Source organism: Herpailurus yagouaroundi, unplaced genomic scaffold (genome assembly GCF_014898765.1).
Source record: "Herpailurus yagouaroundi ecotype Mexico unplaced genomic scaffold, PumYag 159, whole genome shotgun sequence".
Classification (NCBI taxonomy): Eukaryota; Metazoa; Chordata; class Mammalia; order Carnivora; family Felidae; genus Herpailurus; species Herpailurus yagouaroundi.
Genome location: NW_024412400.1, coordinates 44,700,743 through 44,718,460, shown reverse-complemented (window position 1 = coordinate 44,718,460; position 17,718 = coordinate 44,700,743). Strand labels below are relative to the sequence as shown.

The 17,718-nt window shown below is 38.9% G+C and overlaps 1 protein-coding gene and 1 pseudogene across 5 annotated transcripts in view; both read right to left on the bottom strand.

Moving 5' to 3' along the window:
• RNF13 (ring finger protein 13) overlaps nucleotides 1-17,718 on the bottom strand; it is a 169,811-nt gene that overhangs the window by 130,748 nt on the left and 21,345 nt on the right. For 3 of the 5 annotated variants that reach the window (XM_040480463.1, XM_040480465.1, XM_040480462.1), the window contains exons 2-3: nucleotides 9,126-9,255; nucleotides 893-973 (exon numbers count right to left, since the gene is read on the bottom strand). In XM_040480463.1, coding sequence (XP_040336397.1) covers nucleotides 893-973; nucleotides 9,126-9,239 — 195 coding nt within the window. In that variant the 5' untranslated portion in view covers nucleotides 9,240-9,255. Of the gene's footprint in view, nucleotides 1-892; nucleotides 974-9,125; nucleotides 9,256-15,174; nucleotides 15,252-17,718 lie in introns of those variants that run through there. The other 2 variants (XM_040480464.1, XM_040480467.1) reach the window with 2 other exon arrangements.
• On the bottom strand, nucleotides 12,778-13,965 carry LOC121033825 (mitochondrial carrier homolog 2-like; annotated as a pseudogene).

Genomic DNA, 17,718 nt, shown 5'->3' with positions numbered 1-17,718 from the left:
ATTCACTCTCTTATTCACATGCACACATTCACACACACACACGCATACATACACCACACACACACACAGACACACACACACACACACACACAGGGCAAAAGACATTAATACGTTCAATCTCATTAGATTTTTTTGTCAATTAACTAAAATTTGATAATATTTAGTATTGAAGAGGGTATGGGGATAAAACACAGTATCAAACACTATTGGTGGGATTCTAAACTGTCCCAAACTTTCAAAAGGCAATCTGGAATATACAATAAAATTTTAAATGTGTTCCATAACAGAGCAATTCTACATTTGGAAATGTATCTTATGCAAATAAATAGACAAATACAAAAAAATGAAGACATTCACTATAGCACTGTTTATAATAGCAAAAACTGGACAACTTAAAAATCCACATGAAAAATTAAACAAATAAATGTTCAAAAATTCATAGTATTTCCTGATAATGCAAAACCTTCTAGCCACTGCAAATAAAAACATAGATCCTTCTCTAATACCATGAAATGATGTTCTAGATAGCAAATTAAGTCGAAAAGCCTGGAAACCAAGTAGCATGTTTCTATCAATGTTAAATACAGATTCATTATATAAGCAAACACTTACACAAATATATACATACACTTATATCTATAAACACACACACCCACCCACACTGGGCATATATCTTAGAAAACAGTTTAGAAATACATACCAAAATGTTAACAGTGGCTAGTTCAGAATGATTAAATTATCCAAAAAAGTGAATAGTCTGAACCCTTTACAATGAATATGTATGGGTTTTATGATAATATAAGAATATTTTCATTCTTTAAACAAATAATGAGCAACAAAAATCACCTTACTAAATACCTTGTGCTTTTACCATATATTACTATTTTCTTACCTTTAAACCTTCAGCTGGAAGTCTATAACCAAATCTTGCTGGAAGGTCATCAAATGTCTGAGATGCATTTTCAAAATTATACTAAATATAAAATTAAAAACAAGTTACAACCAAGTTACACTAAAAACAAAAAGGTTATTTAAATTGTCATTTCCACAATTTGATCCACTAACGCAGCTTAACACAATTAAATCAATTTTGTAAATATACATTCACTAAAATAGCAAGGAATATATACAATTTATACATATACAACTGCATAAATTAGATTCTAATTTCACATAATTATTAAACAGCAGCAATTCTATAACATTAAACCACTTACTACCTCCTGAGTTTTTCCCACAATTTCCTAGCAAGGAATTTTCTTTATTTCTTTTTTTAATGTTTATTTATTTTTGACAGAGAGAGCAGGAGTGAAGAAGATGCAGAGAGAGAGGAGGACAGAGGATCTGAAGCTGTCTTTCCCCTTACAGCAGAGCCCGATGTGGGGTTTGAACTCACAAACCATGAGATCATGACCTGAGCCAAAGTCACTCAACTGACTGAGCTACCCAGGAGCCCCCATTCCCAGCAAGGAATTTTCTACACAGATTATTTTCCTGCAAGAGTTCCATCTGACTTTCTCTAAAGGGTCTGATTTAATAGAAGAGATATACAGGATATCTGGCTCTAGCTTACGAAAGATGCCTTTTCCCCAGAGAAAAAAGAAGCACCAAATCATTTTTAAGAAATTATCATTTCGGAGGAGTTAGAATGGCAGAGAAGTATAGGGACCTGGATTTCCCTCATCCCTCAAACACTGCTGTTTTGAGGTCAGAACACTTGGAGCACCCACGAAATCAGCTTGCAAAGGGACACAAAAACCTCCACAGGTGGAGGGAGACAGCTTAGCTGAACTGAGATGCATGTATGTGAATTGGGGGAGATAAAACGGTGGCATAGACACAGAGTGGGGGAAACCCTTCTGTGGAAAGACAAAAGGGAAAGAAAAAGAGGCTGTGGAAGTCCGGTACTGGAAGTCCCTCTCCAGACCACAGACCAGGGAACAAGAAATAGGGAGAGTCCCAGTTTGTACTTCATAAACAGTCTTAGGAGCTGAAGACTGGAATTTTCAAAAGTGTGGGACTTTCTCTGGACTGGAGCCACTGCCATATGTGGGCACCGGGGGAGGAGGGGAGCCAGCCCCAGGCATGGTAGGATCTCAGGGGGCACTGGGAGAGAACAGTCCCCTTCCTCGAGTACTGTGGGAAGAGGATATGTTGCCCCTCCAAGGACAACAACCCTGCAGGTGCCAGCCAGAGGCCCTTTGTTGACTGGGCAGAGTAGCACTACCCCAGAACCAGGTTTGCACAGAGTGGGATCCTTTAAAACATCCGGTTTTGAATCCTGGCAGAGTGCCTAGGAGACACAGGGGGACTGTGGTGCAGGGCAAGCTGACTGCTGACACTGCTCTGTGAGCATTGCCTGAACAGCGTGGTTTGAGATACCCAGTGCAGGGATGAGAGACTGGGGTGTCGCCATTTTTCTCCCCATCACCAACACAGTGGGGCCTCAGAGAACAGGACAGCCACCCCCTGTGAAGGTGGGACCGCTTACACCAAACCCCGCCCCTCCATGCCAGGAAACGGCTTATCTACTTGAGCAGGACTGACACCGAGTGAACCAGACCGCCTCTCCTCCAGATCAGCACAGCCACCAGTCCCAGGCACCAACAGACAACTGTCCTGCTGTTTTATGTGTTCTGGTCTTCTTTTTCCTCTTTTCTTTCCTTCTCTTCTCTTTTTCCTTCTTTTTCTTTCTACCCTCTTTTTTTACCCCCCCCCCCTTTGGAATCAGGCTCATAGTTTCTGATTTGATTTTTGGTCAATTCTTATTATACATATTTCTTTCTTTCATTCTTTCTTCTTTCTCTGTTCTGTTTTTTTTGTTGTTGTTGTTGTTGTTTAATCAAGCAGTTTTACTCTACTCTCTTTACACCTTTTCTGTATCTCCTTCTTTATTTTCCTCTCTCTCTGGATTAAGCCTTATAGTTAGTTTCTTTGATTCTCTGCCTGGTCTTTTTTTTTTTTTTTAATCCACCCCTTTCATTTTCCTCTTTGTTTGAGATAAGGTTCACCACCCCCCCCACCTTTCCTTTTTTTCAAGGTTACTTCAATGAACAAATCAAAGCACACCTGGTAGAAGGTCCAAATGATCCACTACTAAGAGCAGTGGGATAGAACAGCCAAATACACAACAACAGAGGGCTACCTGAACTGCCAGGCCCTGGACAGGGTATGACTTCTTTTTAATATAGTAGTACTCGCAGGTGCAGGTCATACAACAAGCTATCAAAATGTAAAAGACAAAATGACGAACCAGAAGAATTCTCCTCAAAAGAAATTTCAGTAAGAAATGACAGCCAGAGAATTGCTCAAAACAGATATAAACAATATATCTGAACAAGAATTTAGAATAACAGTCATAAGACTAATAGTTAGCTGGGTTTGAAAAAAGCATAGAGGGGGTGCCTGGGTGGCGCAGTCGGTTAAGCGTCCGACTTCAGCCAGGTCACGATCTCGCGGTCCGTGAGTTCGAGCCCCGCGTCGGGCTCTGGGCTGATGGCTCAGAGCCTGGAGCCTGTTTCCGATTCTGTGTCTCCCTCTCTCTCTGCCCCTCCCCCGTTCATGCTCTGTCTCTCTCCCAAAAATAAATAAACGTTGAAAAAAAAAAAAAAAGAAAAAGAAAAAAGCATAGAGGACAGCTTAGAATCTATTGCTGCAGAGATCAAAGACCTAATAGTCATGATGAATTAAGAAATGCTGTAAATGAGATGCAAATAAACTAGATGCAGTAACAACAAGGATGGAAGAAGCAGAGGAGAGAATAGGCGAAATAGAAGATAAAATTCTAGAAAATGATGAAGCTGAAAAAAAGAGGGAAAGGAAATTACTAGACCATGAAGGGAGAATTAGAGCTCTAAGTGATTCAATGAAACAAAATAATATCCTCATCATAGGAGTTCCAGAAAAAGAGAGAGACAAAGGGGCAGAAGGTTTATCTGAACAAATTACAACTGAGAAATTCCCTAATCTGGGAAAGGAAACAGGTATCTAAGTCCAAGAGGCACAGAGAACTTCCTTCAAAATCAACAAAAACATGTCAAACCATGACATAGCAGAGTGAAACTGACAAAATACAAAGAGAATTCTGAGAGCAGCTAGGGACAAACAGGCCTTAACCTACAAGGTAGACACATAAGGGTAGTAGCAGAGATGTCCACTGAAACTTGGCAGGCCAGACGGGAGTGGCAGGAAATATTCAATGTGCTGAAGAGGAGAAATATGCAATTAAAAATTAAAAATTAAAAAATTAAAAATATGAAATTAAAAAATGCTCACTGTGGGGGTGCCTGGGTGTGGCTCAGTCAGTTAAGTGTCTGACACTTCATTTCGGCTCAGGTCATGATCTTGTGGTTCATGAGATCAAGGCCCGAGTCAGGCTCTGAGCTAACACTGCAGAGCCTGCTTCAGATTCTCTCTCTCCCTCTTTCTCTGCCCCTCCCCTCCTTGTGTGCACGCATGCGCACTTGCATACTCTCTTTCTCTCTCTCTCCCTCTCTCTCACAGTATAAATGAATAAACATTAAAAAAAAAAAAAAAGAACGCTCACTGTTAAAATTTCTGAAGTAGAAAATAAAGTTACTCCTCTCTGGAATTCCATCTCCAGTTACTGCCATATATTAGTTTTAATCCACTTCTTTCAAAAAAATCTTTTCCTTAACCAATTCTTTCCTTCAACAGTAGGCTTAACAGATTTAATTCAATTTAAAAAGTTACAAATGTTAACAATTATTGAGCATTTAGGAGATCATGTTAAACACCTAACAGGTGTTCATTTATTTAATCCTTAAAAAATCCTTATAAAGTAGGCCACTATTTTACCATCCTCATTTTACAGATTGGCCACAAAATGTTAACAAAAATTTGTTTTAGGGACACCTGGGTAGCTTAGTTGGTTGAGTGTCTGACTCTTGATTTGAGCTGGGGCCATGATCCCAGGGTCATGGGATCAAGCATGCCACTGAGCGTGGAGCCTACTTTAGATTCTTTCTCTCTCTCCCTCTGATTCTTTCCCCCACTCATGCTTTCTCTCTCTCTAAAAAAATAAATAAAATTTAATTTAAACAAAAGAAAAGAAAAGAACTTGCTCTAGTAAATTAGAAGAACCAGGATTCTCACCCAGGCAGTCAGGTCCCAGAGTGCTGGCTCTTAACTCAGTGCCCCACACTGTCTCTCATACAGTCTCATTTCATATGTAAATGGAGACTTAAGAGATATGAAGCTATTTGTCCAAGGTCATGCGACTACAGAGTGGCAGAACTGGATTTCAGTTCAGTTTTCAAATCTGTTGCAGGAGCTCTTAACAACCATGCTATATAATCTGATCCATTCAGACCACTAACCACTGGATGCTTCTCTCTTACTCTGCCCACTGACCCTCACAACTACCTACCAAGAAGTAAATTCTCTCTGACAAATAAATCCTTACAACAGAATCAAAAGGCAAACTGGGAGTAAACCAAAATCGGCTTGTTTGACTCTCTCTGAAACCACATTAAGATAGGTACTACTTTTCAGTAAGATCATGGCACAGCTCAAAGCTAACAAGTCACTTGTAGCCTATATACCTGAGAATAGTCCACATCAATCTGGTTATCTCTAAAGTGTGATGCCTCTGCCAAATCTAAAGCTCCATGTTTCTAGACACAAACCTACATAATTCATAATGTCACATTTCATTTTGGGTCAAAGAAGAGAGATATGATAAAAGATGATGAAGATGAATTGCTAACAGAAATAATAATCATTTAAAGTATCAGGGTGCCTAGGTGGCTCAGTCGATTACGTGTCTGACTCCTGATTTTGGCTCCAGGTCATGATCTCACGGTTCATGAGATGGACTCCCACATCAGGCTCTGCCCTGTTAGTGCAGAGCCTGCTTGGGATTCTCTCTCTCTCTCTCTCTCTCTCTCTCTCTCTCTCGCGCGCGCGCGCGCGCTCTCTCTCTCTCTCTCTCCCCCTTCCCCACCCACAAGCGCACACCCACTCTCTCTCAAATAAACTTTAAAAAATCAAGTACCAAGGAATAAATGTTATTAAATGAAAATATGAAAAAATTAAATCTCCAAGGAAAGTTAGTAATCAGTTCAAACATTTATTGAATTCCTACTACATGTAACTCTCACTCGGCACCAGAAACAAAGTATAGTAAGACACAGTTCTGCCTTCCAGGTACTCACAATCTAGGGGACTTACTGAGTAGTCAGCAACACACTATAGTAGCATCTCCATATTCTCTTAGAACTCTAACCAGCTGGACAAATACTGCTGTCAGGGAATTAACAAATGGTAGAATTCAACCGCCAAAAATAAAATCATCTGAATTTTATCTTTTCAAAAGGAGCATACTAATACCAGCCCAAAATGGACCAATCTGATGTCCAACTTCTTTAAATCTACACTCAGATTTCACGATGCTCTTACTCACTTAAAAGGAAAAGCTAACATTTTCTTGCTCTTGACTCATTTCCTTTCGATGCTTGTGTTACTGATCTAGTTCCTCTGCCGTGATATTTAGTTCCTCTTTTTACTAGTTACTGCCTTCACAATCTACTCCCCTCCAGCTATTTCTGCATGGTCAGCCTTCTATCCTTTGGTGTCAGCATAATGACCAGATTTAAGTCCCATTCTGATGGTTCCTTCCCTAGATGATATCAACATACATTCCACATTTACCTGCCTGAAACACATGGAATACTGCTGGCAAGCACTGATTGTTCTTCTATACCTAATACTTTATTTTGTCTCTCCATTAACAAAAAAGCAAACACCTTGGGCCATCTCATATACTGCTCGAGGAAGTGACTGAAGGATGAGGAGAATGATTATATAATGAAGATAAAAAAGATAAAGCATTTACTGGGTGTCTGATACTGTTCTAAGTAGCTTACCTTATCTAATCATCATTACAACATACCAGTTTACAAATAAAGAAACAGAAGCACTTACAGTGGCTAAATAATTTGATTAAGATCACACAGCTGGTTAAGTTCCCAGAGCAGTCCACTGAAGCTCCTTTAACCCATCACATAGCTAAACCATAAAATAACAATCCACTTCAGGTAAAAAGTAAAGAAGGAAGTTAAAGGAGTGGCAGATATTACAAAAAACAGAAGAAGGGGAGGGGAGAATATAAAAGAAATCAAAGGAGAAAAGCCAGACATGGAGGACTTCATTCCTTATCAGTCCATAAATCTTCTACTTCACTTCAAAAGTCATCCCAACTGGGGCGCCTGGGTGGCTCAGTCGGTTAAGCATCCGACTTCAGCTCAGGTCATGATCTCGCGGTTCGTGAGTTCAAGCCCCGCGTCGGGCTCTGTGCTGACAGCTCAGAGCCTGGAGCCTGTTTCCAATTCTGTGTCTCCCTCTCTCTCTCTCTGACCCTCCCCCATTCATGCTCTGTCTCTCTCTGTGTCAAAAATCAATAAACGTTTAAAAAAAAATATTTAGGAAAAACAAAACAAAACAAAACAAAAGTCATCCCAAGACTATTCCAAGGACTCTGGGGACCAAGTTAGAGGGAAATTTGCATATCAATGGACTCCTAGTCCTTCAAGGTTCTACATCTACTCCATCTAGACTATTCCAGAAAAATCTAATCAACCAGTTCCTTACTAAAGAGGGTAACAGTGAGAAATCTCATAGGGATTTGAGTTGCTATGCTTCAAAAGTTGGGATACAGAAACCAGTCTGACTCTCCCAAATTCCATAATGATCCTCAACACTTCCACAAGTACCACAGTATACAGAAACATGGCTGAGCACCACATCAAGCTTCGGTCAGCAACAATTCTGGCCCTTCTGTTTCTAGAGTGACCTAATGTCATTAAGCAAATCACTTGCACCTAGAAATTTAAAATAATAAATCTTTAGCATAGCACCTAGAGTATAGATGTGTAGACACACATATATACATACACACACAGTTAGTTCTTTTTCTGGCTTCAAAGAAATGAGAAACAGGAAATATATACACTTCCCAGTGCAGAGGACAGTAAAACAACCTAGAAAGAAATACTAAAGTTTTGAAGAGCAATCTTCTTTTCTAAAAACTTTTCTATCTACATCAAAGATCAGATCATTCTGCTTCCCTTCTCATTAATATTAATCTGAGGTTGAAATTTCCTATAAGCATCTTATATAATAAGGGGTGCCTGGGTGGCTCAGTCGGTTAAGTGTCCGACTTTGGCTCAGGTCATGAACTCACGGTTCGTAAGTTCAAGCCCTGTGTCGGGCTCTGTGCTGACAGCTCAAAGCCTGGAGCCTGCTTCAGATTGTGTGTCCATCTCTCTCTGCCCTCCCTTGCTCACATTCTGTCTGTCTGTCTGTCTCTCTCTCAAAAATAAACAAACATTTAAAAAAAATGCTTTTTAATATTGGGGCACCGGGGTGGCTCGGTTGGTTAAGCATCTGACTTTGGCTCAGGTCATGATTTCATGGTCCTTGAGTTCAAGCCCCGCATTAGGCTCAGTGCTGACAGCTCAGGGCCTGGAGCCTGCTTCAGATAACGTGTCTCTGTCTCTCTCTGCCCCTCCCCGACTCAGGCTCTGTCTCTCAAAAATAAATAAACATTAAAAAAAGTGATGTTATCAGGGCGCCTGGGTGGCTCTGTCAGCTAAGCATCTGACTCTTGATTTTGGCTCAGGTCATGATCTCATAGTTTGTGAGTTTCAGCCCCATGCTGGCTGGGCTCTGCACTCACACTGTAGAGCCTGCTTGGGATTCTCTCACCCTATCTCAAAAATAAATAAATAAACATTTCATTTTAAAAAATTAAAAAATAATTTAAAAATTAAAAAAATATTGTTATCAAAGTCATTAGAGCTATGCTAATTACCAAGAAAAACAGTAAGATTCTATACAAATACACAACATGTAGATTCATGTGTGCAAGAGCACTCTTGAAAATGCACACAGTCTCAAGAGCAACATTTATCAAGTACTTACTGTATGTGAGATTTTATGTTAGATATTAAGTAATAAAAACATGAGTAAAGCCCTCCACTTCCAAGTAAAAACCATGTGTACGTGCCTGTATGTTCATAGGTAAACGTCTTACCATTTAGGACTTCTTAAAAGCTCTTCTTTAAGGGATGTTTTTAAACATGAATAAATCTTATTGTACTTACTGCTAAAATGTCTGCTTCTACAGGTAGTAGGTTTAAGAATGCAAAGAGCTGGACAGTCAAAATGGTATAGACTTGTGTGGCTGACAGCATGAGCATCCCGATGGAGAGCAGCATCTTGCTGTAAAATCACCTGGAAGATAAGCAAATAAGTAACGATGAGCTCTGGTACTTGGTCCCTGAAAACAAATCACTTAATATGTTAATTCCTGATGTCCAAAAAAATCTTACAGATGTGTTAACGTTAAAATTAAACATATTTCAAAAGCATAAGAATTTAGACAGATTTGGACATTTAAGTACACACCCAAAGTTAGTCAATAACCACATAACTCATGGTAACTAAGTTCTGTGTTTTAACCACTACACAAATATCCTTCCATGGTTCTCAGTATGTAGTACGGCTTGTCTACTAATTCAGTTAGGAAGGGAACTAGATTTCAATGAATATAATGACTAAAAAAAAAAAAAATCCCTTTGCTTTACAATTTTTACAATTTTATTTTTTTAATGTCTATTAAAAAAATGTGCAGGAGAGGGACAGAGAAAGAAGGAGAGAAAGAGAATCCCAAGCAGGCTCCACCCTGTAAGCACAGAGCCCAACATGGGACCCAAACCCAGGAACCATGAGAATATGACTGGAACCAAAATCAAGAGACAGACACTCAACTGACCGAGCCACCCAGGCACACCTACAATTTTAAAGAATTTTTATAATTCTTTAAATATAACTAATAATTTCACGTGCAAATTAACTTTTTATTTATTCTTGCATATTGCACCCACTTCAGAGAATATAAGAGAAAAATCAGCCACATATTATAAATACGCTTTGCTCTGTCCCTCCTAACGATGTATGTACCTTTTTCCCTCTACATCCTAATGGCAATAGTGCAGCTACCTTTTCCAACTTCACCCAATTTTCTGAGTCCTTAGCTATCTTGCAGCAAAAAGATACCATTAAAGGACTAAACAATAACCAAGTAATAAGATTAAAATTCTCTTGGTAGGCCTCAATGATCAGTATAACATATTTTTTTAAAGGTGAGAACAAAGTTTGCAAAGACAAGGGCCTTTATTTTTATTTTATTTTTATTTGAGACAGAGAGAGAGAAAGAGAGGCAGAGAGACAGAATCTTAAGCAGGCTCCGCACTCAGCACGGAGCCTCATGAGGGACTCAATCCCATGGCCTTGAGATCATGACCTGAGCCGAAACCAAGAATCAGATGCTCAACTGACTGAGCACCCCAGAGACAAGGGCCTTAATAATGAACTATTTCAGTAAATGCCACTAACTCAAGTAATACTAATTTTGATGATGATTACTGTTGATAAGGTTCTGTATCAACAATGTGACTCTTTGACACACTGAAAGAGAAATGCCTCTAAACAATTTTTGAACTACCTTCTTACAAAACCATTAAGATCAAAGAAGAAATGAAGTTGGAAACATGTCAAATGTATAGATCTGTTCCACAGAGACAAAGAGTGGATTAGGGATTGCCTGGGGGGGCTGCAGGTAGGAGCCAAGGGAACTTGGTGGGCAGCTAGGAATGGGGAATGACTGCCCAAGGGTATGGGGTTTCTTTTAGGGGTGAAGAAAATTTTCTAAAATTAGATTATGGTGATTGTTACACAACTCCATAAATATACTAAAAATCACTGTGCTGTTCACTTTATTTTGTGTGTGTGTGCTGTTCACTTTAAATGGGTAAATCTTATGGTATGTTAATTATATGTCAATAAAGCTTTTTTAAAAATGTATAGATTTGGGGGTGCTGGGGTGGCTCAGTCGGTTGAGCATCCGACTCTTGATTTTGACTCAGTTCATGATCCCAGGCTCATGGGATCGGGCCCCAAGTTGGGCTTTGTCCCTATGCTCCTCTCCCCTGCTTGTGTGTTTTCTCTCTCTCTCTCTCTCTCTCTCTCTCTCTCTCTCTCAAAAAAAAAAAAAAAAAAAGTATAGATTTGTTGCTATTAGTTTCTTAGGAAATACATGTTATAATATACCTTTGTACAGAAAAGAGTTAACATAGCAGGCCTGAGGCTGCTATCATTAGAAAGACCTGCTTGCAGAATCGGCCCTTCTTAAATTTTTTTTTTTCAACGTTTTTTATTTATTTTTGGGACAGAGAGAGTCAGAGCATGAACGGGGGAGGGGCAGAGAGAGAGGGAGACACAGAATCGGGAACAGGCTCCAGGCTCTGAGCCATCAGCCCAGAGCCCGACGCGGGGCTCGAACCCACGGACCGCGAGATCGTGACCTGGCTGAAGTCGGACGCCTAACTGACTGCGCCACCCAGGCGCCCCATATCGGCCCTTCTTATTTCAGGAAGGTTCCCATCATTCCCTGATAAGAACGTCTCATTGTGTCTGAGCTCTGTAAATAATGTGGTTATGTTGAAAACACATTTTCTTTCTGATAATCTGAAATTTTGAATGCTAGGTAGAGGGTACTTACAAGCACAGTCCCCAATAGAAACCCTGAGCACTGAATCACTGAACAGTGCCCAATATAAACCCTGGGTACTGAGCATTTCACATGTGTTGTCATAACTTAGTGCTGAGGAATTAAGTATATCCTGCGTGACTCCATTGATAAAGGACTCTTAAAAGCTTGTATCTAGTTTTCTCTAGACTTTACCCCATGAAAAATATCTTTAAACATTTGGAAACTAAACAACACAATTCTAAATAATCCATGGACTAAAGAAAAAATCTCAAGAAAAATGTAAAAAAATGCATTGAATTGAATGAAAATGAAAATACAACATATTAAAGTTCGTGGGACACAGCTGAAGCACTGCTGAGAGAAAATTTATAGCATTGAATGCATACATTTGTAAAAGAGGAAAGGATTCATTTTGATAATCTAAGCTTCCATCTCAAGAACTTCAGAGAAGAACAAAATATACTCAAAAGAAGCAAAAAGAAATAAATAATAAAGATAAATCCACACTGTAAAGGCCAACTGAAAGTAACACCGATATTCAAGTTGATGTTCAAAAGGTTAACCCTATGCCTAACACAGGTACTCAAGGACTTCAAACCAATGCTCAAGGCACAATAGCCACTGGACTGTTCCTTCTTTTACTCTGGATATGAGACAGCAGGGACAGAGGGGAGGGGGAACATGTACGTGTGTATTTAACAACAGGCAGTGGGTTTGGTTACACTTCTTTTTGCTTTTATTATGTTTTGAAAAATAACACGTTCTGGAGTTTTTATTGTCTCTCTTTACAAAACTAGTCCTTATTGATTGTTGAAAATGTGCAAAAAATTTAAATCACTCATAATCACCAAATTAAGGAATAACTAGCATCCTTATTTTGGTATGTAAACTTCCATTCTTTTAGTGATATGTACATTCAAATATATATTTAGCAAAACTGGGAATATACTATATGTGCACATTGTTTTGTTAACTGTAATCTTTTCACTTCATATATTGTGAATATTTTCCTAATTCATTAACTGTACTTGAAAAAATTAAAAATTTCAAACCCTGTACCATAGCATCCCCTGGAGAACCAAGCAGCTAGCAGTCCAGGAAACCCTCTGGGGCTTCCACACTTTTCAAACATTTTTTCCAAGATCAAATGACTATTTAAAAAGCGGCCACACTGTATACAAATCAACATTCTCTCCCATTACTCCGTGCATCTGGGACTATAGAAATGTCACTGTTGGGGCGCCTGGGTGGCTCAGTTGGTTAAGCATCCAACTTCGGCTCAGGTCATGATCTCATGGCTCGTGAGTTCAAGCCCAGCATCAGGCTCTGTGCTGACAGTTCAGAGCCTGGAGCCTGCTTCATGTTCTGTGTCTCCCTCTCTCTTTGCCCCTCTCCCGCTCATGCTGTCTCTCTCTGTCTCTCAAAAATAAAAAATAAACATTAAAAAAAAAAAAGTCCCTTAAAAAAAAAGAAAGAAAGAAAGAAATGTCACTGTCCCTGCCCCACATCTTCAAATTAACATTCTCAGGTCACAACAATAAGTCTTCCTACAGGGGACCATCCGGAAAAAACAAGCTATTTCCTCAGCTCATATTTCTGTCTTTTTGTAGCATTACCAGCACTCTATCCAAGACGTATATATTGGGGAGTAGGAAGGGGACCCACCAGCTAGCGCACAGTTGTTGACAGCCACAAGATTAAAGACAAGCACAGAGGGATAGGTCAATATACTGGCAAAAAAATCCTGTGACAGCTTGGTAATAACTCTTCATTTCACTCCTGGTGGAAACTGCACTGTCCAGTGCATAGGTATTGATGAGGTAGGCCAGTGAGTTACAGAGTAACAAATAAGTGATATCACCTAGGAGACAAGGAATAAGACCTGCAAAAGTCCTAGGATGCCCTCTTTGCAATAGATGGTTACTATGGAGTCACAAAGTCCATAGTACTTGGATTTTCTGCCAATGAATTGTTCCATAGATCCCAGACTAATCGTGTGGAAGGTGTGACGAGGGTAGCAGCAGAATGAGCCACCATCTTTCGAGTCATCTCCTTGATAAATTGGTCGAAGGAGGGTGTGACTTCTTTCTGTACATTTACAGGGCCGAAATAGTCAACCTTGTCACATTCCTGGTAACGCTGTAAAATTTTACCATGGACCACAGTTCCAAGGACTCCTGAACAGTCTTGGAGGTAAGCCTGTGAAAAACCTACACTTCCCATGGATCTTTGCAATGTGCTGAGCATAACAAAACAGACCAGGAAGCTGACTTGCCAACCAAAAATATTTCATCCTACTATTGGAGGAAGAGGCTCATATCCTACATGAGCAACTGGGACAAGATGGTGAGGCCAGAGCCCAGGAGCACCTGACTGGCCCCATCCGCCATCATGGTACCTGAGGACATTTTGTTTTTAATTATATTTCATACACTGGGTTTCCTGAGGACATTTCATACACTGGGTTTCCTGAGGGTACCTGAGGACATTTTTTTTTTAATTGTATTTCATACACTGGGTTTCCACACATGACTTTGTTTATACAAAATGAAAACTACTGGTTTAAAACAATATATAATGACCACATGACATTCCATGTGAATGCACTATAATGGATTTAATGGAATGCGCTCTAATGGATCAAACAGAATCTCTATTGTTAGAAAACTTTTTGACTATTATAAACTCTACAATAAATACTCTTGTAGTTAAACTCCATAGGCACACTCTTATTTTTTTTAGATTAAAGTCACAGAAGTGAGTAGTAGTATTATAAGAATACTACTTCTGGTAAGAAATAGGAGATCCAGTATTTGATAGACGTAGGTTTATGTTGCAACACTGACACATACGAACAGTGTGATTTTGAGACAAAATGATTAAGGTGCTTTATCTGTAAAAGGAGAATTATTTAGGACTTAAAAGGACAACTCTGTGGAATAAATACAAAAATGCATATAAGGACTTAACAGCAGTGGAATACAGGAGGAAGAGAGTTTTTGGGTGGTGCTGCCAATAGACAAAACAGGAAATACCGAAGGAGAACTACAGTTAGTGGAGGTGAGCACAATTGGGGCTGGTTTTTTTTTTTTTTTTTTCATTAATGTTTGTGAAATATTCTGGTGGGCATGTAAACAGAATGCAATAAATAGAAGTCAGGTGCTCTACCCAAGGCACAGAGAGATGTAGTATCATCAACAAATATGTGATAGCTAAAGTGATTTTAATGCAAAAGTGAAAATCAAGAAGAGGGCTAAAGAAAACTCTAAAGAGTATATAAATTCAAGGGTCGAGAGAAAGGGAAAACAAAGAAAGAGACTGACTTCACAAAAGTTAAGAAAGAAAAGAATTTTGAAATGAATGTGGGGGGAAGGAAGGCAATCAACAGAAGTAAATGTTGAAGAAGTGGCAAACAGTCTAAAATTTTCAGTCTGTCCAACTAAACATTTTTATTTCCCCGTAGTCCAACAGGTACCCTTGTTCTGATCAACTCGCAATTTCAAAAAATGCACTCTGCTGTCACCAGCTTTATATCTTGTGATATATATATCATCTATAACAATCATGTGTTAGCCAGAAATTAAAATACAATCATCTACCTTCAAAGGAAAATTTAGGAGAAAATGATGAATCCTATGATATTATATGCAAATTTTTGTTTAAATATATGCAGTTTCTGTGAAAAAAAGATCCATAGTTATTAACACACATTTTCAAAAAAAAATAAAATCACACACAAAAAAATAATCACAAAAATCTCCAAGAAATCTTCTGGAGAGAAAGGTTAATAAGTTTAAATCCTTCAATACTATGTTGTAGCACCTAAACTACTGGGTTAAGTCAAATTGTATTACTAGACAACATTACTTACTGTAAAAATGACTTCCTAACTGATGAAAAGAATGACAAATGGAAAGACTGTTAATTATAAAAGCTTGTCACAAAAACAAAAACGCTCCCCAAGGGGTAATCTCTCTTGAAATCAAGTATGACCCTTAAAGAAACCTGGAAGCTACTCACGGACTGTTACGAAAAGGGGTTCCTTTCCTATAGGAGACTCTCCTATGCTGCTCTGATAGCCACCCACATATGCTTGTCTGTCACAATTCAGTATACTCTTGGTTGAGTATAAAAGCTGTACCTGAATGAACATAAGGCTTCTCAGTTAAGATATATCTTATGCTGATAAGCCATGTTCCCAGCCTGTATCCTTCCACAAAGCTAGTGAAACCTGATGTCAGGTTACACCCATTTAGAGTGTTATTATCAACCAGAACCCCTGACTCATCATGCAGAGTGGGTGTTATACCTTCCTTCCCCATTACAATTCTCATCAGTCTCTGATCTTCGAATTTATTCAATTACTGCAGCCTCTATAACAGAATTCAATAAAGTATTATTTGTTGTGACTCTTATCACTCCCAAATAGAATGCATTCTATTGAGGACATTCTTTTTTCATGATTTTATTTAAATTCTAGTCCGTTAACATACAGGATAATATTAGTTTCAGGAGTAGAATTCAGTGATTCATCACTTACATATAACACTCAGTGCTCATCATAACAAATGCCCTCCTTAATACCCATCATCCATCTAAGCCCATCGTCCACCCACCTCCCTCCATCAACCCTCAGTTGTTCTCTATATTTAAGGATCTCTTATGGTTTGTTTCCCTCTCTCTTCCCCACTCCCATATGTTCATCTGTTTTGTTTCTTAAATTCTATATATGAGTGAAATCATATGGTATTTGTTTTTCTCAGACTTTTTTCGCTTAGCATAATATACTGTAGCTCCATCTACATTGCTGCCAATGGCAAGACTTCATTTCTTTTTGATGGCTGAGTAATATTCCATTGTGTGTGTGTGTGTGTGTGTGTGTGTGTGTGTGTATACATACATACACCACATCATCTTTATCCATTCATCAGTCGATGGACATTTGGGTTCTCTCCATAGTTTGGCTATTGTTGATAATGCTGCCATAAACATTAGGGTGCATATACCCTCTTTGAATCTGTATTTTTATATGCTTGGGTAAATGTCTAATTCTATTTTTAAGTTTTTGAGGAACCTCCATACTGTTTTCCAGAGTGTCTGCACCAGTTTGCATTCGCACGAACAGTTGCAAGAGGTTCCCCTTTCTCCAAAGAGGACGTTTCTTTAGAATGTTTTTGAAAAAGCACACAGAAAAGCCTTCTAATAAAATTGAAGCCACCAATTCAGCCCCTCTGGCCAACCTAGTGGTCTAAGTTTTAGCAAGCACCTTTAACCTGACTGATTAACTAAACCTTTCTTTGTGGTTCTACACATCTTGCATTGTTTGCTAATAAGACTCAGAACCAAACCCTGTTGTACAACCTACCCCCCCCCCCCCCCGCACACCTCAGTACACAACCTCTGAGCACTGCAATGATAACATCTGAAAGCTGACACCACTGAGTCTGCACATAATTAAGAATTGCTACAGACCACTATGCTCCCCTTTTACTGATTAACTGCCCTAATGTTCCTTTAAAACTCTTTGGGCCTGGCACAAACCTTGGAGTTTGTTTTTGGACAAGAATCTACCCTCTCCCCTTTCCTTTTTTCTTTTTCTTTTTTTTTGGGCCAAGTTTTAACTTAAATTCCAGCTAATTAATATACACATTACTAATTAACATAAACATTAGTTTCAGGTGTAGAATTTAATGATTCGTCACTTATATACGATACTTGGTGTTCATCACAATCATACTACTTTCCGAACAAAAACAATCTCTTGAGTATTGGCCTTCCAAGCAATGAGCAGCTGAACTTGGGTTTTTTGGTAACAAAATCTTGCTAGTTACAAATATCTACCTCTTTTCCTCCATCCCACCTTCTCTCTCTCTCTTTACTCTCTTTCTCTTTCCGTCTTTCTCCATAATTAACAAAAATAGGAGTATTCACTCTAAGTATTCACTCTAAGTATTCCTAAAATCAGAAGTCTACATTTCTTCAAAGGAAGTATTTAGTAGAGAAAATGCAAAAAAATCCTTGAAACCTACCAAGCAGGTTTCTTAGAGGTATAGCCATCATCACAATCTCTGATCATATCCAACTGTGCCTACTACTTGACAGAACTTCACCCATTATTAACAGACATTTTATCTGAAATTAGC